The sequence below is a fragment of the Accipiter gentilis genome, chromosome W (genome assembly GCF_929443795.1).
Source record: "Accipiter gentilis chromosome W, bAccGen1.1, whole genome shotgun sequence".
Taxonomy (NCBI): domain Eukaryota; kingdom Metazoa; phylum Chordata; class Aves; order Accipitriformes; family Accipitridae; genus Astur; species Astur gentilis.
The window spans coordinates 32,559,978-32,584,228 of record NC_064918.1 but is presented as its reverse complement, the minus strand read 5'-3'; the positions used below and the strand labels follow the sequence as shown (position 1 = coordinate 32,584,228).

Here is a 24,251-nt window from a genome sequence, read left to right as displayed (position 1 = left end):
ATTACTCTTTTTCCCTTCTCAAACATTTCTTCTGCCTTGTTGCCCCACACGGCGATGTAATCTATGTATTGTAAATGTTCAGGGGCATCGCCTTGTTCCAGTGCCATTTGGATTAGTCCGTGACAAATGGTAGGGCTGTGCTTCCACCCCTGGGGCGGTCGATTCCAGGTGTATTGGACACCTCTACACGTGAAAGCAAACTGTGGCCTGCACTCTGCTGCCAAAGGAATGGAGAAAAACGCATTGGCAATATCAATTGTAGCACACCTCATGGCTTCCTCTGATGCCAGTTCATATTGGAGCTCTAACATGTCTGGTACAGCAGCAATCAGTGGCGGTGTCACTTCGTTCTGGCCAGGAAAATCTATTGTTAACCTCCACCCTCCATCAGACTTTTGCACTGGCCATATAGGACTATTAAAAGGTGAATGAGTCTTGCTGATGACTCCTTGGCTCTCTAGGTGATGAATCAGCTCATGGATGGGAGCCAGGGAGTCTCGGTTGGTGCGATACTGCCGACGGTGCACCATCCTGGTAGCAATTGGCACCTGCTGTTCTTCAACTTGCAGCAATCCCACAACGAAGGGATCTTCCGAGAGGCCAGGCAGGGTAGATAGCTGTTTGATCTTCTCTGTGTTTACAGTGGCTACTCCAAAAGCCCATCGGTACCCCTTTGGGTCCTTGAAGTACCCTCTCTTGAGGTAGTCTATGCCAAGGATACAAGGGGCCTCTCGGCCGGTCACAATGGGGTGCTTTTCCCACTTGTCCCCTGTTAAGCTCACCTCAGCCTCCAATACAGACAATTCTTGGCATCCCCCTGTCACTGCAGAGATACAGATGGTTTCTGTGCCCCTGTATCCTGATGGCACCAGCGTACACTGTGCACCAGTGTCTACCAAAGCCTCATACTTCTGTGGGTCTGATGCGTCAGGCCATCAAATCCACACAGTCCAGTATATCCGGTCATTCCTTTCCTTCTCCTGGCTGAAGGCAGGGACCCTCTATTGCTGTTCCTCATCAGAGTATTCACTGTCTGACCCTTTCAGTGCCAGACCAGAAGTCCCCTCACCGGAATCAAGGGAGGTTTCAGTTCTTCTATGCCTGGAAGATCGCTGATTGCTTTCTTGGGCCTATACAGCAACTACGCTGACAGCCTTCTTCTTGGGTGACCCCTTCTTAACAGCTGTCTTCCCTCTCAGTTCACGTACATGGGCTTCCAGCTTAAAGGTCAGTTCACCATCCCACTTCCACATGTCCTCCCCTTGGTCACACAGGAAGAACCAGAGTTGTCCTGGTTTCAGCTGGGATAGAGTTAATTGTCTTCCTAGTAGCTGGTACAGTGCTATGTTTTGAGTTCAGTATGCGAAGAATGTTGATAACGCCGATGTTTTCAGTTGTTGCTAAGTTTTGTTTAGACTATAGTCAAGGATTTTTCAGCTTCTCATGCCCAGCTGGAGGGGCACAAGAAGTTGGCACAGGACACAGCCAGGGCAGCTGTCCCAAACTGGCCAACGGTGTATTCCATACCATGTGACGTCACATCTAGTGTATAAACTGGGGGGACGGGGGCGAGGGATCGCCGCTCGGGGACTAACTGGGTGTCGATCGGCGGGTAGTGAGCAATTGTACTGCTCCTCATTTGTACATTCCAATCCTTTTATTGCTGTTGTCATTTTATTAGTGTTATCATTATCATTATTAGTTTCTACTTTTCTGTTCTGTTAATCTGTTCTTATCTCAACTCACGAGTTTTACTTCTTTTCCTGATTTTGTCCCCCATCCCACTGGATGGGAGGGAGGGAGTGAGCGGCTGCATGGTGCTTAGTTGCTGGTTGGGTTTAAATCACGTCACAGTGCACCACACAGCATTCACCTTGGGCTCCCTTTCCCTCTGAACGGGGCAGGAGAGGTCTGATTTCTTGGAGCATCCCTAACAGCCAAGGCACTGTCCTGTAGGGATGAGGAGACACAGAGATTTTCTTCAAAGTTTTGGAGCCAAGATGACATTTTCTCCACAGTTCGTGTTTCCATATCTGGGCAATACGTCGCTGCCAAGCTGTTAGAATATGACGATGGGGCACCTTGAATCACCTTTCTCCACATGGCCCATGTGCACAGGACATCCTCTGGATCTTTGGAGACCTCATCATCATCTAGATCACTGTAGATGACTTCCACCACTGCTAACTCTCTCAGGTACTGGATGCCTTCATCTGCGGTAGTCCACTTTTCTGAGGAATTGACAAGATCTCCCTTGAATAGATATCTTGCCCTCACACTTGAGAGGAGCCAGCTCCAGAGACTGCAAATTGCTGCCTCTTTTACAATTCCTCTCTCAATTCCCTGGTTTCTAGCAAGGGATCCCAGCTGTTGGGCTTCCTTGCCTTCTAGTTGCTGACTGTCGGCCCCGTTATCCCAGCATCGGAGCAGCCAGGCAGCAATCCGCTCACCTGGCTGGCGTCTGTAATCTTTCCGCAAGTCCCGAAGTTCTGAGGAGGTCAGGGACCGGGTATTTTCCACTTCCTGTTTAAGTTCTCTCACTCCTTCCTCCAATTTCTTTGTTGAATGACCGGCTTCTAGATCAAGCCTTTCCTCTTCTTCTTCTTCCCTCACTAATCGATGATATGGACCTGTTGATCTTCCTGTCCACTGTTTCTTTTTCACTATTGGGGCAATTACTGTAGTTGTTGTTGTTGTTTGGGTCCCTATCTCGAGCATGGTGTCCTCAGATGCAGTCTGGGTCCCTGTCTCAACCATGGTCCTCTGAGAGTGTTGAACTATGGCTCGGTAGGCATAGGCCAGGCCCCAGTACAGTGTGAGAAGCTGCTGGTTTTCATTGGAATAGGCAAGGCACCCTTCTATCAGATGGCGCGCCAGTTTGCCAGGGTTGCTTGCCTGTTTGGGTGTAAAGTCCCAGATTATGGGAGGTGATAACCGTCCTAGGAATCTGCCCAAATCCTTCCATATGCCCTGCCACCCAGGGACCGGTCACTTGAGGGCACATTTCAGTATTGCCTCACCTGAAATTTGTCTTCTCTTATACCAGGATGAGACCAGATTCCACAATACCCATAATATACCACCAGTATTAATTATTAGTATTGAACAGCTCACATAAGGGTGAACAAAGACTTCGGGAGCCTGCATAATAAAACCATTCATATCAATGCCTGCTAGGGAGAGGGAGATGTATTCCCTCATCTCCTTCACAAGATAGCTCCCACAACACAGCAAAGCCAACAGTGCCAGTACAAGGCACATAGACATCATTTGTATTAGCATGTTCCCAAGTTCCTTCATTCTCCCCACAAGATAGCTCCCACAGCACAGTAAAGCCATCGGTGCCACGGCAAAGCACATAGCCATTATTTGCATTACCATGTTCCCAAGCTCAGCAAAATAGAGATAAGCAAGCAGCCAACAAGCTCCGTGACCTGCACAGGAGCTTGCCACTTAATAACTAGCTATAGCATGCTTAATGGAAAACTGCCATTCTCGTGCCCCACGTTGGGCGCCAAAAAAGGACTGTGGTGGGTTGACTCTGGCTGGGTGCCAGGTGCCCACCAAAGCTGCTCTATCACTCCCCCTTGTCAGATGGACAGGGGGGAGAAAATATAACAAAAGGCTCGTGGGTCAAGATAAGGACAATTTAATAAAGTGAAAGCAAAGGTCACGCACGAAAGCAAAGAAAAACCAATTATGTTATTCTCTACTTCCCATCAGCAGGCGATGTCTAGCCACTTCCTGGGAAGCAGGGCTTCAGTATGCATAGTGGTTGCTCTGGAAGACAAAAATGCCCCCCTTCCATCTCCCTTTACTTAGCTTTTATAGCTGAGCTGACGTCATATGGTATGGAATATCTGAGAGACAGCCTTGATGCTGTGCCAGCACTGCTCAGTAGTAGCCAAAACATTGGTATGTTATCAACACCTTTCTAGCTACCAGTGCAGAGCACAGGACTATGAGGGCTGCTATGGGGAGAATTAACTCCATCTCAGCCAGACCCAATACAGTATGTATGGGGTTTATTATGTATGGGTTTATTATGTATGGTTTTATTATATGCTGTCAAACCAATACCCTTTAAAAAGAATAGGTATTTCAGGACAGCTGAGAATTAGGTCCTCTGTCTTTAGGGTGCAAAAGAATTTGAGATCTCTTATAGTTAACAATAGTGATATTTAAAATAACTGCACTAAATATTTAAGGAATCACAGAATCTTTCAGCTCTTCAATTGGTATGCAGTAGCATAATCCCACTGATGTTGACACAAGCTTGCTTGTTTGTATCACTCGCAGATCAGTCCCTATCTTTTATTCAAACAAAATCCATGAGTCTACATTCCATGTCCTCCAGTAATTCAATTATTAATGTACAAAGGTAAATCCATATTGATTTGCTTGGTTTTACTGGAGATATTACTTTTTCTCCTAGGACAAGAAGGTCAAAGTATCTAAGTTGGACACTATACGTCACTCCATAGCTGGAATTATAAGATCTCCAAAATCCATGTTGGGCTCATCATCGGTAAGTTGTATCAACAATGTAGAATTCTCTTATTTTTGCAGCTTAAGTAGGATTTTTTTCTGAAGTATCACACATTTCTATTTACACAGGAAAAAATTAGATTAAAATGACTTTATAAAAAGCACAGTTCTGACTGATCAGTGGATATGATAATATTTTTACATAATAGTATGTCAGAACAACTTTATTGCACTTCAGAAAAAAGAATTTGTATATTCTTTGCTGCTCCCAGATTGTTGATATACTTGAAAGATTACCAGTTCCTGTGTGGTAGATTTACTATTAATGCTGTATATTATGATAATCTGCAGTAGGTTTGATGGTCAGGCATGTTTTACCCATCATTGCAATAATGATATTTCCTATATTTATTATAGAGGTGCCATCATATAAATTCTTCTTCTTATTGTTGTTGTTATTGATATTATTATTACTACTACTTGTGGTGGCTTAACCTTGGCCAGCTTCCAGATGCCCACTAAGTCATTCTCTCATCCTTACCTCCTCAACAGAACAGGGGGAAAAAAATAAGATTAAAAAACTCATGGGTCGAGATAGAGACAGGGAGATTGCTCACCAGTTGGGCAAAACAGCCTTGGCTTGGGGAATATTAATTTAATTTGATGCCAATTAAAAATAGAGTAGGAAAGTGAGAAACAAAGACAAAACTAAAAACACCTTCCCCCCACCCCCCTCTTCTTCCCAGGCTCAACTTTATTCCTTCATTCCTGACTCTTCTACCTCCTCCTACCACGAGCGGCACAGATGGGATGGGAAATGGGGGTTGCAGTCAGTTCATAACACTTCATTTCTGCCACACTTTCCTCCTCACACTTTTCCCCTGCTCCAGTGTGGGGTCCCTCCCATTGGATACAGTTCTTTAAGAACTGTTCCAGTATGAGTCCTTTCCATGGGGTGCAGTCCCTCAAGAACAGACTGTTCCAGCGTTGGTCCCCCACAGGCCACATTTCCTGCCAGAAAACCTGCTCCTGCGTGGGCTCCTCTCCACAGGCTGCAGTTTCCTTCAGGGCATATTGACCTGCTCCAGCGTGGGGTCCTCCATAGGCTGCAGTATGGATATCTGCTCCATCATGGTCCTCCATGGGCTGCAGGGAGACAGCCTGCCTCACCATGGTCTTCACCACAGGCTGCAGGGGAATCTCTGCTCCAGAGCCTGGAGCATCTCCTCCCCCTCCTTCTTCACTGACCTTGGTGTCTGCAGGGTTGTTTCTCTCACATAGTCTCACTCCTCTCTCTGGCTGCAGTTTCTGTTGCACAACTTTCTCCCCCTTCTTAAATATATTATCACAGAGGCACTACAACTGTTGCTGATTGGCTCAGCTTTAGCTAGCGGTGGGTCTGTCTTGGAGCCATCTGGCATTGGCTCTATCAGACATAGGGGAAGCTTCTAGCAGCTTCTCACAGAAGCCACCCTTGTAGCCCTCCTGCTACCAAAACCTTGCCACACAAACCCAGTGTGGGAATGAATCACAGGGCTGGGAGATACTCCATAAGGAACTGTCTCAAAATATCAACTAAAATGTGTTGCTTTACTTTTTATCCATGTCTGTGCCTCTCTTTTACATGGGGAGGGGAAAAAATTTCTTGACAGAATATTTTCTTTGTTTAAAGGTGGAAAATGAAGTAATACACAAAGTCTGAGCTCAGAATATATGTGAAAATAAAGTATTAAGGAGCCTATTAGTTATTGACATGTAATTTCCATTATTATTGTCTTTTCATTGACAGTGTGAGTGCAAGAATATTCTCTCTTTTTACAGTTAGAAATAATGCAATACTCTGCTCAGTTTTTCACTCAAAAAACCAGCAGCTCTTAAAAAGACTTTGAAAAAGCAGTTTGAGACTGCTTCATTTACTGTTGTTTGAGAAAAGCTGCTGTTTCAATGGTTTGTTCAGTAGGGGGAAGAAAGGAAATTAATTATAAGCAAAAAAGACACTAATGGTTACATGAAGAGCATGAAGAAGTATATGAGGGTGTTTCCCTCCCCACAGAAAGAGAACTATCTCATGAGCAAAGTGTGGGAAAAAATTGAAATCTTTAAAGAAAAAAGAAAAGGGGAAAAAAGGATTGGGGGTGGAAGTAGAAATTCTTCAGTATGAGTTGTTCTCCTTTTGTATGATTTTTATGTTAACTGTTAATTTGACTGCAAGTTAAAAATAACAGCAAAAATCTTAGAAAAAAAATTTGTCCATGTAAGCTGTTCAGTCACTTATTTGAAAATGCTCCTGTGAGTGTGTCCGTAAAAATGGGCAAAAGATCTTTTCATCAGTGAGATTGTAAAACACTGAGGCCTAGAATGTAAACCTTTTCTTTCAGATATCTAGTTAGTAATTTCAAGCAGCTTACTGTTCTTTAAACTTGCTAAGGAAATAGGTGGGAATTGTAAATAATTTTGTGCCCATAGCATTCTTCTGTCTTCTTTAGTGACTAACTTTTCTTGCATTTAAACCATTTTATTCTAACTATAAAATGAAATACAAATATTAGTGCTAAGTGATAAATCAAGTTGAAATCAATATTAAAATGATCATACATCTTGCATTTGTACTGATCTTTCTGGGCTTTCAGCCATGTTTTCTTTAATAAGCAGTCAGGGTGAATATTGTATCATACAGAAAATATGTTGGAGTAGGAAGACTTTTTAATAAAAAAAATACAATTTCAATAACATACAAAACATGACCAATTACTAATTGTTTCATCAGAAAAAAATAAAAAGATTTCTACCTCAGTTATGATTAACCAATAGTATATGACCAAAATTAAAGGTAATGTTTGGTAGGAGACAATAATCATAGGATACCTTGTAGAATTTTCATTGCTTTCTTCTAAACAAATTTATAAAAGGGGAGAGGTTGATGTTAGTTTTATAAACAATACCATAATTAGCAATGTCTAAAATGTTCCCTGTTTTTTCTGTGTAATAAAGATGCTTTTATTCTGGGGTATGAACATGATAATCTAATCAGTGACTGACTTGACCCAGTTTGAACATAAGCAGGTGTTATCTGGTGGCTGCTTCTTTTGTAAGCTATAAAATGGATTTCATGGTCATAGTTGTTAATATCCGTTTTATTGGAGCTGTCTCAATTGTCAGAAGTGGGTTTTTTAACCTTTTTTTGTGAAGGTCATGAACTAACTTGTTGACATTGAACTTTCTTTTTTATACATAGAAGTGTTTCTTTTGGAGTAGAAATGTTTTTCTGTGGGAATGGTTTTATTGCTTTGAACCCCGTAACATTACTTGATCATGTAGCAAAGGTCAGTCAAATGCAGCGTCTTTGAACAATAAACATTCAAATATGTAAGGTATGTGGAAGGAGAGTGTCTGCTCCTTTAAGGGTATCTGGTCAAAGGAGCCATAAACAAAAACAGACAGAGAAAAATCTGAGGGGCAAATGATAAGGGAGGTCGTGATAAGAACAAACCTGGCCAGTCATACTAATTGGTTACAATATGTAGAGTGTGAGAGTGTTTATTTCTTCAGCCTTTAGGATAAGGAAAGGGAAGGAGACAAACACACAGAGACATAAAACCTGTCCAATTAGCCTTAACAAAGACAATAACCAGAAACAAACCTCCTCAGTCACAGTAATTGAGGGGCTATTGAGAAACTGCAGGCAAAGAGGACTTTGCAACTGATAAGGATGCAAACCTGAGGGTCCAGGATGTTTGAGAGGGGTAGGTGGAACTATGCCAACTGATGAGGCAGTGTGCAGGGGAAGGGGGAGCAGGGATAAACAAAGAAGAGGGTAGGCAGAAAAGACTACCAAAGGGGCTGGTCACAGGTAGAATGGGGCCAGTCAATACGCTTGTCTGGCTGAGCCCTGCACCTGATCACCACAGTCTATCCTATCTTCTTATAACTTCTTATTAAATCTTTTCTTAACTATCTCACTCTATGTCTTGTGTGTGTGCTGCAAGGACTAAGTACCAGCTACTCGTGAGACCTGTGTGCTGTATGAGTGGATTTGGTGCCAGCTGCTGGACTCAGGGGCGGAGGGGGGTGTGTGTGTAGGCTACCCTGGCCTATGGTGTTGTGATGGGTTGACCCTGGCTGAACACCAGGTGCCCACCAAAGCCGTTCTATCACTCCCCCATCCTCAACTGGACAGGGGAAAGAAAATATAACAAAAGGCTTGCGGGTCGAGATAAGGACAGGAGAGATCATTCACTATTACCGTCACGGGCAAAACAGACTCAATTTGGGAAAATTAACTCAATTTATTACAAATCAACCAGAGCAAGGTAATGAGAAATAAAACCAAATCTCAGAACACCTTCCCACCACCCCTCCCTTCTTCCCGGGCACAACTTCACTCCCGGATTTCACCACCAAACCCCCCCAGTGGCACAGGGGGACAGGGATGGGGTTTACGGTCATCACACGTTATTTTCTGCTGCTTCACCTCCTCAGGGCAAGGGCTGATCACACTCTTCCCCTGCTCCAGCGTGGGGTCCCACCCACGGGAGACAGTCCTCCACGAACTCCTCCAACGTGGGCCATTCCCATGGGCTGCAGTTCTTCACAAACTGCTCCAGCATGGGTCCATTCCACAGTGTGCAGTCCTTCAGGAGCACACTGCTCCAGCGTGAGTCCCCCACGGGGTCACAAGTCCTGCCAGAAAACCTGCTCCGTGGGCTCCTCTCTCCACAGATCCGCAGGTCCTGCCAGGAACCTGCTCCAGCGCAGGGTTCCCACGGGGTCACAGCCTCCTTTGGGAACCCACCTGCTCCGGCGTGGGGTCCTCCACGGGCTGCAGGGGGATATCTGCTCCACCGTGGACCTCCCTGGACTGCAGGGGGACAGCCTGCCTCACCAGGGTCTTCACCACAGGCTGCAGGGGAATCTTCGCTCCGGCGCCTGGAGCATCTCCTCCCCCTCCTTCTTCACTGACCTTGGTGTCCGCAGGCTTGTTTCTCTTACATGTTCTCACTCCTCACTCAGGCAGCTGTTTCTCTCCGTCCCAACTTTTTTCCTTCTTAAAAATGTTATCACAGAGGCGTTACCACTATCGCTGATTGGCTCGGCCTTGGCCGGCGGCGGGTCCGTCTTAGAGCCGGCTGGTATGGGCTCGCTCTCTCTCGAACACAGGGGAAGCTTCCAGCAGCTTCTTACAGAAGCCACCCCTGTAACCCCCCTGCTACCAAAACCTTGCCAGACAAAACCAATACAGGTGTCAGCTACTGGAGCAAGTGAGGGTCCTAGCATCAGTAGTTGTAGGGGCCATAGCTCTCTCAATCTAGGTAGGGTCCTACAGACTTTGTGCCTGGAATGCTCACTACTGAGGGGACCGGCATGAATGGTGTCGGTGCCAGCTACTAGAGTCAGACCAGGGGTGTAGGTGCCCCTGGCCTGTAGTGTCAGCTACTGGAGCGAGTGGGAGTCTCTTGCCTCCAGCCACTGGGATGGGAATAGTGTGTGTCCCAAAAACCTGCTACTGGAAGGGACTAGCATGAGTGAGGCAAGTGAGGGGCTCAGTGACAGCAGCTGGAGCAGGACTGCAGGTCACAGCTAGCACTCTTGGTGCCAGCTGCTGGGAGGAGGGGGTGTCCAAGTGTCTGTATCTTCTACGAACATGGTGTGTAGGGGAGTGTGTGTGTGAAATTTGCTAGCAAACTGCAAGCTGGAGTAGCCAGCAAGTAGGATGCCCTGGGTCTGGGCAGGGATATCAGGTGGGTAAGGGTCCATGCTAGTATACCCAGGGGGACTTGCGAGTGTAGAGTGCCTGTGGGATGAGTGTGTGAGTGCATGTGTCTGCTAACAAGCATTGAGCTGGACTAGCTGGCAAGTAGGAGACCTATGGAGTGGGTAAGAGGGTGGGCTTGTGAATCTAGAGAGTGCCATGTATGTACCTTCACTAGTGACCTTTTATCTCTACCAGCCAAAGAGGAGTAAGGGGACTTGGCTGTCTATACTTATGTTTTATGCTAGTCCTATATGTAGGTGTGGTTGAAGGCAGCACCATGTCTGTGGCAGTCTGTGTAACTGGCTGTGTAAGGGTCCTCTGTGTGTGTGTGTGTATTGTGTTTGTGTGGCAAGGTTTTGGTAGTGGGGGGGTACAGGGGTGGCTTCTGTGAGAAGCTGCTAGAAGCTTCCCCTGTGTCCGATAGAGCCAATGCCAGCCAGCTCAGACAGACCCGCCACTGGCCAAGGCCAAGCCAATTAGTGACGGTAGTAGCACCTCTGTGATAACATATTTAAGAAGGGAAAAAAAAGTTGCTGTGGCACTGTCGCGTCCCAAAGTTGGAGTGACTCAGGTTCGTGGATTTCCTTTGTCAGAATTAAGGTGAAACGACACCAGGGGAGTTCAAACAACAACCAACATTTATTCAACCTAGCTAACTTTGTCCAAGTACACATGAACTTGTTAATATGAACCTTGCAACATGTCATTAAGCCGCTATTTGAGAAGAGGAGGGAAGTACAGAAAAATGAAATGGAAAAAGGAACATGAAATGTATCAGAAGGAGAGCCCTCCCGTTGAGTCACGAGGTTCAGAGCAGACCCCCTTGCTTTCTGGACTCCTTCTCAAAGAGGAGCTCAGGGGCGGCTAGATCCACTCCTAGTCTCAGACTTGGTCAATGGTTTATGTTTCAAAGGATGAGGTGTAGGGACTGTGGAAAAGAGAGAAGGAAAAAAGGGAGAGAGAGAGTGAGAGAAAGAAAGAAAGAAAGAAAGAAAGAGAGAAGAGAGGGGTTTCACCAGTCCTGGGTCCAGCGTTGGTCCAGCCAGCGTAGAGATCCAGTTCCGCAGGGCGCGCACTGAGGGCTCGTTCTCTCCTCTTTTATAGTGTGTTAGTTGATGATCTCAACATGCGCAGTTCCCACACCTGGGGTTCACTGGAATCGGTTAGTGAGCTTTGGGGAGGGGGGGTGTTCATTGTGGAGTTGCCTCTCTTTTCCTGCTGGCATGACCACTTAAGATAGAAGCACAGTCCCAACTTCCATGGGGCCTTCTTCCTCCAGGAAGGCATAAATTGTGTTCCTTCTCCTGGTCACTTAAGATAAGGAATTGGGGCTTTGGAGAAGCGCGTTCCCACCCTCCGTGGGGCCCTCTCCTCTGTCCACATTGTCCTGTTCACAAAACTCCAGGATTTTTACAGAGGCCTTTTTGTCCACCAAAGCTCTTTTAGCGGATGTTTGAGACATTGAATTTGTCAGACCGTCACAGGCACAGAAACTGAAGCTGGAGAGAGGAGTGAGAACACGTAAGATAAACAACACTGCAGACACCAAGGTCAGTGAAGAAGGAGGGGGAGGAGATGCTCCAGGCTCTGGAGCAGAGATTCCCCTGCAGCCTGTGGTGAAGACCATGGTGAGGCAGGCTGTCTCCCTGCAGCCCATGGAGGTCCATGGTGGAGCAGATATCCACCTGCAGCCTGTGGAGGACCCCATGCCAGAGCAGGTGGATGCCCTAAGGAGGCTGTGACCCCATGGGAAGCCCGCACTGGAGCAGGCTCCTGGCAGGACCTGTGGCCCTGTGAAGAGAGGAGCCCACGTTGGGGCAGGTTTTCTGGCAGGACTCGTGACCCCATGGGGGGCCCACGCTGGAGCAGTATGCTCCTGAAGGACTGCACGCCGTGGAAGGGACCCATGCTGGAGCAGTTTGTGAAGAACTGCAGCCCATGGGAAGGACCCCCATTGGAGAAGTTCGTGGAGGACTGTCTCCCATGGGAGGGACCCCATGCTGGAGCAGGGGAAGAGTGTGATGAGTCCTGCCCCTGAAGAGGATGAAGCGCCAGAGGCAACATGTGATGAACTAACCCCAATCCCCATTCCCCATCCCCCTGCGCCGCTGGGAGGGTAGGTAGAGAATTTGGGAGTGAAGCAGTGCCCAGGAAGAAGGGAGGGATGGGGGGGAAGTTGTTTTAAGATTTGGTTTTATTTCTCATTACCCTACTCTGGTTTGATTGGCAATAAATTAAGTTAATTTTCCCCAAGTCAAGTCTGTTTAGCCCATGATGGTAATTGGTGAGTGATCTCTCCCTATCCTTATCTCGACCCATAAGCCTTTTGTTATATTTTCTCTCCCCTGTCCAGTTGGGGAGGGGGAGTGCTAGAGCGGCTTTGGTGGGCACCTGGTGTCCATCCAGGGTCAACCTGCCACAGTGTGTTTGTCTCTGGTATGCATGCTCAGCTTTGCTGCTGGTTGAATCTGCAAATGGGAAAGTAGCAGCCATGTCCCTCAGCCTGGGCAGAGACCCCGTGTCCCTGGGCTCACTGGGACTGGGCTCCAGTGGCCGAGCAGGAGGAAGTCCTGGGATGGGGATGCTGGAGAGGCAACTATTCCTAATATCCCTTAAAATAAATAACCTTTTGTCACCCGACACTAAGGGGACAGGCAGGTTCTATTTGGGATCCTTGGCAGAATGATGACAACACTATTACCAGGGATCAAGAGCAGGAGGTACTGGTGACATCTTTTATAACATTTGAAAGATTATTTTTGGTTTAGGAATTTCTGAAAAGGAATAGCTTTGTGTCATTTAACTTTAACAATGGTAGACAGCTCCAGTCTGAGAAGTATTTAACTGTTGATGAAATTGAAAAATAGGACTGCCTTCTTCGCTGAAAAATATTCTGATCTTTTAGTACTTCATTATGCTAATAAATGCATTATGCTGGAGTACATCCTTTTTCTATCCTAAAAATTCTGACTGGGTGCTTTTTGTTCAAGCCATTATTATTTCTTACACAGTCCCACTTCTCTCTGAATCTGTAATAGAGCATAGTCACTCTTTCTAGTGATGGGTCTATTGGTTATAGTGTTGGTCTCAGATCTCATGTCTAAAAATACCCCTGATACAATAGACACCCAGGGCTCTATATCCCAAAGTTGATGTCTGAGACTATGAGTCTCTGTCAGACTCTTAAATATATTCTCCAGTTTTCCATCAGGATTGTGGACTAAATTGACCCATTTGAGATATAACTTAGAAAGAAAGCTAGGAACCCCCAGACTTAAAGGCATTTTTTAATACAGAATTACAGAATTGTTGAGGATGAAAGGGACCTCTTGAGATCATCTAGTCCAACTCCCCTGCTCAGTAAGGGTCATCTAGAGCAGGTTGCCAAGGACCACATCCAGTCAAATTTTGAATATCTCCATAGATGGAACTTCCACAACCTCTCTGGAAACCTGTTCCAGTATTTGACCACTCTCACACTAAAAAAGTGTTTTCTTGTGTTCAGATGGAATTTCATGTGTTTAAATTTGTGCTCATTGACTCTCGTCCTGTCACTGGGCACTACTGAGAAGAGTTCTTCATTCCCTCCCATCAGGTATTTATACACAGTGATAAGATTCCCCTTCTGAGCCTTCTCTTCTCCAGGCTAAACTGTCACAGCTCTCAGCCACTTCTCATATGAAAGATGCTCCAATCCCTTAATCATCTTTGTGGCTGTTCGCTGGACTCTCTCCAGTATGTCCATGTCTCTCTTGTACTTGGGAGCCCAGAACTGGACACAGGACTCCAGGTGTGGCCTCAACAGTGCTGGGTAGAGAGGAAGGATCACCTCCCTCAACCTGCTGGTAACGCTCTTCCTAATCCAGGCCAGGAGGCTGTTTGCCTTCATTGCTGCAAGGGTGCATTACTGGCTCATGGTCAGCTTGGTGTGCACTGGGACCCTCTTGGGGGGAAGGTCCTTCTCTGCAGAGCTGCTTTCCAGCCAGTCAGCCCCCAGCCTGTACTGGTGCCTGGGGTTATTCCTCCCTAGGTGCAGGACTTTGCACTTCCCCTTGTTGAACTGTATGAGATTCTTCTCTGTCCATTTCTCCAGCCTGTCCAGGTCCCTCTGAATGGCATCACAACCATCTGGTGTATCAGCCACTCCTCCCAGCTTTGCATTGTTTACAGACTTGCTGAGGGTGCACTCTGTCCCAGTGTACAGGTCACTAATGAAGAGGTAAAACAGTACTGGTCTCAGTATCAATCCCTGGGGTACACCACTAGTGACTTGCCTCCAACAGCACTTTGTGCCACTGATCACAACCCTCTGAAGTCCTGTGTGGGCTTCCTTTCTGGGCTCTACTTGTTCCTTCTCTGAGCATTTGAAGTTCTTCCTAATGTTATTTTTTGTTAGATAAGTCATCTTAACCTGAACAACTCCTCAGGGAGACCTTAAATGTGCAGGTGGCCTCTAGTCTGCCCAGATTTACATTGTGTCAAATTTTTCTCTTTGCATGCATCAGTGGGATGTTTCTGTTCTCTTTCCCAATCCTATATGGCAGAAATATCATCCTTGATGATATGAAGAAGAAAAACCTTGTTTCATCTGGGTAGATCAGTAGCTGGGATCCATTTGGAATTGTAGGTTTCATTTGTATCTGTTTGATAGGGCTTTACTGACAATTCAGTTTTCATTATGTTATCTAAAATGCAGTTCAATAGGTTTTTCTGGGACATGTTCAGATATGTGTTCAACTCATGATGCAATATGGAGTCTTATTTTATTCAGAGATTTATCACTCTAGCAGTGAGAATTTGTATGAGTTCTGGCATGATTTTGAATGACATAGAGACTAATTAAGGGCTTCTCAGTCTAGTCATAACAAATAAATCTGAAGTAGTCATCGAAAAAAAATGTTTTTCTAAGTGTTTTCTTAAACAATGTAAGCTTGTTTAATATGTGAGGTTATAGGTTAAAACTCATTACCTTCCATTTATAAGCAATGAAAATAGTATCTTAGAATCTTTGTGCCTTCAGAAACTGTGTGTAAGTTCATAAGCACGATATGTCCAAGTGCCTATTCTCTGTTATGGTGTAAATGCTAGGAAGAAAATGGCTATTAGAATTATTAATTGATTTGGATTGGGATTTTTAAATTCTATGAAAATAATTAAGCCAATACAAATACTTTTGAAAACTCAATTTCTTACTTTCTTATGTTCTTATGTCGCAGAAATTTGTCTCTGGATAAAGACATGCTTAATTTTGAACTGTTGTTAATACCATGTCAGAATGTGTGAGAAAGGCTGATAGCTTGGTCAGTATTTTTTTAAGCAATAGAAAAAAAGGTGATCAGTATGCCTTTAGTGTAAATAAATAGCCTTAATTTTTTTTGTTAATAGAAATATGCAATTTAGATACAGAAATAGAAATTATTGTTGTTTATCATGCTTTTCATGGAAAACTAAACTCTAAAAATGTACTGTTATAGTAACATTTTTCTTTGATATTTTTTCCAAGTTCTTTGATGTAATATCAACTACTGAGAAACCACTGGCAGAGCAAGACTGGTATCATGGTGCAATTCCAAGAATAGAAGCCCAGGAGCTGTTAAAACAGCAAGGAGACTTCTTGGTGCGAGAGAGCCATGGGAAACCTGGTGAATATGTCCTTTCTGTGTTTTCAGATGGACAACGGAGACACTTTATCATACAATATGCTGATGTACGTCTCTGATATAGTACTAAATATTCAGTGTTAGGAAGTTAATTATTTCAGCTAAACAATTTAGGATCTACATAATTTACTATGACACATAGATTTAGCCTTTATATGAAAATATGAAAGCTGTTGGAAATATTTCCATCAGTGCTCAAATTGGAGGAAAAGGTAATTTTGGGGAATAAAAGAAAAATATGAAGTATGAGGCTATTCTACATCTTTTAGCCTATGTTGAAAAACCAAGATATTTCTGTAAATGTTTTGAAATCCAGAATTTATTACTACTAATTTATGCATGTATATTTATTTATTTTTAAACCTGTTTTCACAGTTGGTGCTTATTAGGCTACTTTTAATTGAGATTATAAAGATTCCATTGAATCTTCCCAAAAAATGGAAACATTCACTTAGGAGAAAATATTCTGTGCTGTTTTGTATATAGCTGGGAATTGAAGTCCATGCTGCTTTGGAGATACATGTGTTCTTTTTAGCCTTGTGGATGTTGTTTTGTTCAGCAGAATACAAATGCTTATGAATATTACATAGTATGTATGCTTCTGAGTAAAGACCAAAACTGATCCCTTTGTTTCTCTAACTTAGGAAAAACTGGTCATTTTAAACTACATTAATATTTATTTGCTTTCACCCAATGTATTACTTTTTATTTTTAATGCATTTCTTGGTTTTATTTATATATGTATTTTTCTTTTTACCTTTCAGAATTTCAAACTCATTCAAAATAAGATAGTGCTCATAACATTACTAGAAATGCTTCTAGTCCTTTACTCTGTGAATATAGGTATAATATACCAGCAAATCAGTCTCAGTTTTGATTCCGCAATACTAACAAAACATACTTCAGTCTGATACAATAAAATCTCCCAAACATCAGTCAAACTATACAGACAAATTTACAAATTTGGTAGCATAACTATGTTTACACTATGTTTCCCGGTTTAAATCCCCAGCTGATGCAGCATACCTGGGGAATTCAGTATTGTGTTGCTGGTTTATTTTTTTTTAATGAGGGGTAGTGGTATTGTTCAAACTTCATAGAATTTGGAAGGTTTTTATAGGGTCAATATGGACACTGGTCTGTCTAGGGGTTTTGTTAATTTTCACCCACAGCTTTCCTTTTAGGATTTAACAATTGACAAAAAGTCAGTGTTTATTTTATTTTATTTTTATGACCTTAAAGTATTTCAGTGTATCGGAGTGCTGAATGAGAAAATAAGAGCAATAAAACTACCTATACCTAGATACACACAGTCTTATAAGATCCTTGGAGCTCTGATCCTTACTCAGCAGAATTAAAGGCATGTTATGTGCTTAGTGTGGCTAAAATTGACGTGCGGAAAACAGACTCCACAATCAGTGAGATTGTAAAGTAGATGTGTTCATTCAGCGCTGGGCAGCACAGGGGGTAGTCCCACCAAACTCGGCAGTTCGCCTCAAGTTTATACAGTCAGGTATTACATATTCACAATACACCTATACATATGCATGACCTATCCCCACTTCATATTAAAATTAGCTCCAAGAGGTCATTTCCATAGTCTCCTCCCAACTGCACCTGCACAGGGCCTCTTTATGGTGGTCGTCTGGTGGTCGCAGAGATGAAGATAGATGACTCCGTCACCGCTAGTAACCTCTTTCCTTGCACAGGCTCAGTGATTTCTTGGTATTCACCCAAGACGCAAGACCAGTCTTAGCTGGCTCTTGGGGCCTGCTCCTGCTTCTTATCAAGGACTGTCTCTACCTCATTGGCTGGTTCTTGGGACCAGCTCTTCTTATCAAGGACTGTCTCTACCTCAGCTAATTTCAACAATGTAAGCACTAAACATCATCTTTCACCCCCCTTTATTATGTCTACTGAGATTCTTTGACTGCCCTTGTCTCAGTCCCCCCTTTTCTAGAAAATAGTAAATTATTTTACTATATTTAATCCTAGTACTTATAATACATTGTTTCCCTATCTAGCATCTTCTCAAAGTATTTGTAAATAAGTATTTCGATCCCAAGCCTGCCCCTTGGAAAAGGTCCAACTCAGGAACATAACAATCAATGTCTCACAAATTTGAGCTTCAAAGGTCCTTTTTCTTGTGAAGTCCATTGTCCTTTGGGTGCCTTCTTCACCCTAGTGTGATGGATCCAGGCGTTCTGTTCCTTGATCATAATCACGGTGAAGGAGGTAAGTAGTACTTGAAATGGTCCTTCCCACTGCGGCTCCAGAGTTTTTTCTGTAAGAGACTTTATATACACATAATCTCCTGGTTGTATATTATGCACAGGCCCATCCAAACCTCTCCCTCGAGTTCCTACCACGTGCTTCCTGATTTTATTAAGTTGCTTACCTAATACTACCATGTAAGAAGTCATAATTTCATCCCCTGCTTGTACAGACACCCCTCTCTGTATCCCATAGGGTTGTCCATACAGAATTTCAAAGGTGCTCAGTCCTTCTTTTGCCCTTGGTCTTGTTCGTATACGCAGAAGGGCTAAAGGGAGAGACTGAGGCCATGTCAAATTTGCTTCTTGTCCTAATTTCACAATTTGCTGTTTGATTAAGTGGTTCATTTTTTCCACTTGACCACTCGACTGGGGGTGATATGGAGTATGAAGCTGCCAATCTATACCCAAGTGGCGGCTAATTTGTTGTACTTTTTTTGAGACAAAATGTGGTCCTCTGTCAGAGGATATTGTTGCTGGAACCCCAAAACGTGGTATTATCTCTTGCACCAGTATTTTAGTTACCTCCTGAGCTTTAGCCGTTCTTGTTGGGAATGCTTCTGGCCAACCTGAAAAGGTATCAGTTAATACCAATAAATATCGATACCCCCCTTTTCTTGGAAGTTCTGTAAAATCAATTTGCCATTGTTGTCCAGGCCCATTGCCTTTTCCAATCTGGCCCATTTCCAGCTTGGGGGTATTCTTAGGATTAGTCTGGAGGCAAAGATCACACTGTTGTGTCACCTGTCTCACCGTGGTGTATAAATTTCTAGCCACAATTTCTCTTATCAAATGATTATACAGAGCCTCTGTTCCCCAATGTCTTTTCCTATGTTCCTCCCGTATCAAATGCCATAATAAGCAAGAGGGAATGATTAGCTTGCCCTGTGGGGTATGAGCCCACCCCTCTTCATTATATGACCCTTCTAAATCTGTAATGAGCTTTTGATCTTCCTTAGTGTATTCTGGCTTACCTTCTAGGGAAATCTGCCTATCGGGAATTAAGGCCCCTTCTGTTTTTACCTTTGTTTTGGCCACTTGTTTTGCCTCTCTGTCCGCCAGCTCATTCCCTTTTTCCAAATCTGAGCTCGCTTTCTGGTGTGCCTTAATATGCATAATTGCTACTTTCTTAGGGAGCTGGACAGCTTCCAGTAACTTCAGAATTTCTTCTGCGTGTTTGATATTTTTCCCTTGAGAACTCAATAGTCCTCTCTCCTTCCAAATTGCTCCATGTGCGTGTACAACTCCAAAGGCATATTTTGAGTCTGCATAAATGTTCACAACTTTGCCCTGGGCCAATTCCAGGGCGCAGGTTAGAGCAATTATTTCTGCCTTCTGTGCGGAGGTGTTCATGGGCAAAGCCCCTGATTCTATTACCTCTTGGCTGGTGGTGACAGCGTATCCCGCGTGTCGATTACCATTTAGGACGTAACTGCTTCCGTCTGTGAACCAAGTTTCCCCGTTTTCCATGGGGCTGTCTTTCAGGTCTGGGCGACTGGCGTATGTTGCTTCGATGGTTTCCAAACAGTCATGATGTACCGGTTCTCCTGTGTTCCCGCTGAGAAAAGAAGCTGGGTTGACAATGTTAGTGACTACAATCTCCATGTCATCCTGCTCTACCAATATAGCTTGATATCTCAGGAATCTTTGTGGAGAGAGCCAGTGTCCACCTTTTGCTTCCAGTAAGTACTGCTTTCTACTGTGTGAGACACCAAAACAGTCATTTTCTGGCCCAGAGTAAACTTTCAGGCTTCCTGTAAATTCAGTATCACAGCCACAACCGCCTGCAGGCATTCAGGCCAACCTTTTGCAGTCGTGTCTAACTGCTTAGAGATGTAGGCAACTGCCCGTCGATACGGGCCCAGGTTTTGTGCAAATATTCCCAGGCCAATGCCCTGCTTCTCATGGGAGTAAAGAAGAAATGGCTTATTCACATCTGGGAGTCCTAAGGCTGGGGCCGACATCAAAGCCTTTTTCAGTAGCTCAAAGGCTCGTTCGGTCTCCTTGTTCCACTCAAGGTGTTTCTGCTCAGTGGCTGTCAATGCATATAGTGGTTTAACAAGCAATCCATAATTATAGATCCACAATCGGCACCACCCTCTCATTCCCAGAAAAGTCCGTAAATCTTTTACTGTCTGAGGTCTCCCAGTTTGACATATTGCCTCTTTATGGGCCTGTCCCAAAGTTCTTTGTCCCACACTAATTTCATAGCCCAAATAATTCACTTTGCGTTGCATTACCTGTGCCTTTTTCTTGGATACCTGGTACCCCTGGAGTCCCAGGAAATTCAACAAACTCACCGTCCATGTCCTACAATCTTTCTCTGTTTTGGTGGCGATCAGGATATCATCCACATACTGCAACACCTTCCCCTCCTCAGACGGGGCTTCCCAGGATTCTAAGTCTTTCGCAAGCTGATTGCCAAAAATGGTAGGACTATTCTTAAATCCTTGTGGCAACACTGTCCAAGTGAGCTGGGTCTTTCAACCACTCTTGGGGTTTTTCCATTCAAATGCAAATAATTTTTGGCTGGCTTCATGGAGAGGGAGGCAAAAGAAAGTATCCTTCAAATCTAAAACAGTAAACCAAGTCAATTCAGGTGTTAATACGGTCAACAGGGTATTGTGATGGGTTGACCCTGGCTGAATGCCAGGTGCCCACCAAAGCCGCTCTATCACTCCCCCATCCTCAGCTGGACAGGGGAGAGAAAAATATAACAAAAAAGCTTGTGGGTCGAGATAAGGACAGGAGAGAGCATTCACTAATTACCATCACGGGCAAAACAGACTCGATTTGGGAAAATTAACTCAATTTATTACAAATCAACCAGAGCAAGGTAATGAGAAATAAAACCAAATCTCAGAACACCTTCCCTCCACCCCTCCCTTCTTCCCGGGCACAACTTCACTCCCAGATTTCTCCACCAAGCCCCCCCAGCGTCGCAGGGGGACAGGGATGGGGTTTACGGTCATCACACGTTATTTTCTGCTGCTTCACCTCCTCAGGGCGAGGGCTCATCCCCTGCTCCAGCGTGGGGTCCCACCCACGGGAGACAGTCCTCCACGAACTTCTCCAATGTGGGCCATTCCCACGGGCTGCAGTTCTTCACAAACTGCTCCAGCATGGGTCCTTTCCACGGTGTGCAGTCCTTCAGGAGCACACTGCTCCAGCGTGGGTCCCCCACGGGGTCACAAGTCCTGCCAGAAAACCTGCTCCGTGGGCTCCTCTCTCCACAGATCTGCAGGTCCTGCCAGGAACCTGCTCCAGCGCAGGGTTCCCATGGGGTCACAGCCTCCTTTGGGAACCCACCTGCTCCGGCGTGGGGTCCTCCACGGGCTGCAGGGGGATATCTGCTCCACTGTGGACCTCCCTGGACTGCAGGGGGACAGCCTGCCTTACCAGGGTCTTTACCACGGGCTGCAGGGGAATCTTCGCTCTGGCGCCTGGAGTATCTCCTCCCCCTCCTTCTTCACTGACCTTGGTGTCCGCAGGCTTGTTTCTCTTACATGGTCTCACTCCTCATTCCGGCAGCTGTTTCACCCTGTCCCAACATTTTTTCCTTCTTAAAAATGTTATCACAGAGGCGTTACTACTATCACTGATTGGCTCGGCCTTGGCCGGCGGCGGGTCCGTCTTAGAGCCGGCTGTTATAGGCTCGCTCTCTCTCGAACACAGGGGAAGCTTCCAGCAGCTTCTTACAGAAGCCACCCCTGTAACCCCCCCCACTACCAAAACCTTGCCACACAAAACCAATACAATATGGGTTCGCCACTACTGGGTAAAGATCTTCAGTTATCTTATTGACCACCTGTAAGTCTTGGACCACCTGATATGACCCATCGGGCTTCCGAACAGGTAATATAGGGGTATTGAATTCAGACTCACACTCTTTTAATAATCCCAACTGCAAAAATTTTTCTATCACTGGCCGGATTCCTTCTCTGTCTTCCTTCTTTAGGGGATATTGTTTAATTCTTACCGGCTTTTGGCTTTCCTTGATCCTAACTTCAACAGGTGGAACACTTTTCGCTCTTCCAGGTGCATCGGTAGCCCATACCCCTGGGTACACTTGGTTTAAGATGTCCTCGTTAATGCTTCCTTCTGGGGGGAGACTGGTTAAGGTTAGGCTCAATATTTGAATATATTGCTGATCTTTTACCTCCAGAGTAATTTCTCCCTTTTTGAATACAATTTTTGCTCCCAATTGTTCCAACAAATCCCTTCCCAAAAGTGCCTTTGGGGAGTTGGGCATATATAAAAATTTATGAATGTCCCACTGTTTTCCTAATTTATATTCTAAAGGTTTACAAAAATATGCCTTTTCACTTTGGCCAGTCGCTCCTTTCACCATGACATAATCATTTCCCAGGGGCATCAAAGCCTGATTCAGAACCGAGTATGTTGCTCCTGTATCTACCAAAAATTCTACCTCTTGTTGTTTTCCCTAACTTAATTATAACCAGTGGATCCACTAGGGTAGATTCCCCAGGTTCCCATCAGTCTCCCTTCACATGGGCTACCGTTCTTCCTGTTTGAGCCCTCTGATCCTCCTTGTTCCTTGGGCATTCCCTTTTCCAATGACTGAATTTCTTACACAAAGCACATTGATCCTTGCCCAGTCGGGGCAAGTCTCGTCTAGTCCCTCTTCCTCTTTCTTCCTGAATAACAGCCATTAATTTCCTTTGCCCTTGCCTATATCCTTTTTCTTTGTTACTAAATACTCTCCATACTTCATCCAACAATATTTCTAAATTCCTACCCTCTGTAGGGCGTAATTTCTGAAGTTTGCGCCTTATATCCCCTGTAGACTGACCCAAAAACAGGGACACCAATTGTTGTATTCCTACCTCTGACCCAGGATCCAGCGGTGTGCTGCGGCGCATTACATCCCTCAGTTGATCCAGGAATTCAGATGGAGACTCGGAAGGACTCTGTTGAACTGCATATAAAGCTGACCAATTTATAGTTTTGGGGATTGCTCTCTCCATTCCTTTTATAATCCACTCCTGATACCCCTGCAATCTTTCCATATGTGCAGATCTATTAACATCCCACTTTGGGTCTTAGAGAGGGAAATATTCCTTAACTTCCCCTCCTGTAGTCTTATAATGATCTTCAGCAAGGTTTCCTGCTGGTTTTAAAATCAGCTGTTTCTCTGTCTCAGTCATATATTCCAATAAGAGCTGTATATCCTTCCAGTCAGGGTTATGCTGTTTCACAATAAATTGGAGATGCTTAGCTACAGTTATCGGATCTCTCCTATAATCTTTTGCAACCTTTTTCCATTCCCCTAGGTCAGCAGTAGAAAAGGGTACCTTGATTAACATCGTCCCACCATCCGGCCTCACCGCCTCTCAGAGAGGTGCTTGTAAAGCTGTTGAGGTAGTTTTCTTCCTAGTACGGGAAGATACAGGGCTGTCCGGGGGGGTCGGAGTTCTATCCGAGTCTACATCCTGTTCCTGTGGTCGAGGGGGAGGCTTAAACAAATCAGTTAGATCTTGTTCTGGTGCCTGATGGATTTTATTTGTCTTTGTACATCTTTGTCCAATACTACATGCCGAACAACACCGCCTCAGTTTACCTCTAAGCTCCTTGTTTTCTCGCTCAACTGCGAGCACCATGGGGTCCTGTGGGGGTACCATTCCACAGTCCCTTTGCCACTCCGGATGGTTTCGGAGGGTGAAAAACATGTCTGCATATGAAACCTCATCCCATTTTCCTTCTCTCCTTAAAAACAGCATTAGTTGTAATAGAGTATTATAATCTATTGACCCATTAAGTGGCCACTTAGCATCACTTTCTAACTTATACAGCGGCCACCATTGATTGCAGTATTTAATAAGGTTCTTTTTACTTTCTGTACCTCCGGTCCCAACAAGATCTTTCCAGTGGGCAATTATACAACCCAGAGGACTTTTCCTCAATACTCCTCCTTGATTGTTTCCCATTTTATAACTCCTCCTAATGATTCTTAAGTTTGATCTTGGCTTCTCCTTTTAATAAGCTTCCATGCAAATTGTTTCTTACACTTCTTTTATAGTCTTCCCCAGTTTTCCTCCCACACATCCCAAATTTCTG

The 24,251-nt window shown here is 44.6% G+C and overlaps 1 protein-coding gene across 1 annotated transcript in view; it reads left to right on the top strand.

Annotated features, from left to right (window-relative positions):
* The window catches only part of LOC126035443 (tyrosine-protein kinase Fer-like), a 254,879-nt gene that overhangs the window by 104,303 nt on the left and 126,325 nt on the right, over positions 1 to 24,251 (top strand). Inside the window, exons 10-11 of the mRNA XM_049794009.1 lie at positions 4,436 to 4,528; positions 15,744 to 15,947. Coding sequence (XP_049649966.1) covers positions 4,436 to 4,528; positions 15,744 to 15,947 — 297 coding nt within the window. The remainder of the gene's footprint in view (positions 1 to 4,435; positions 4,529 to 15,743; positions 15,948 to 24,251) is intronic.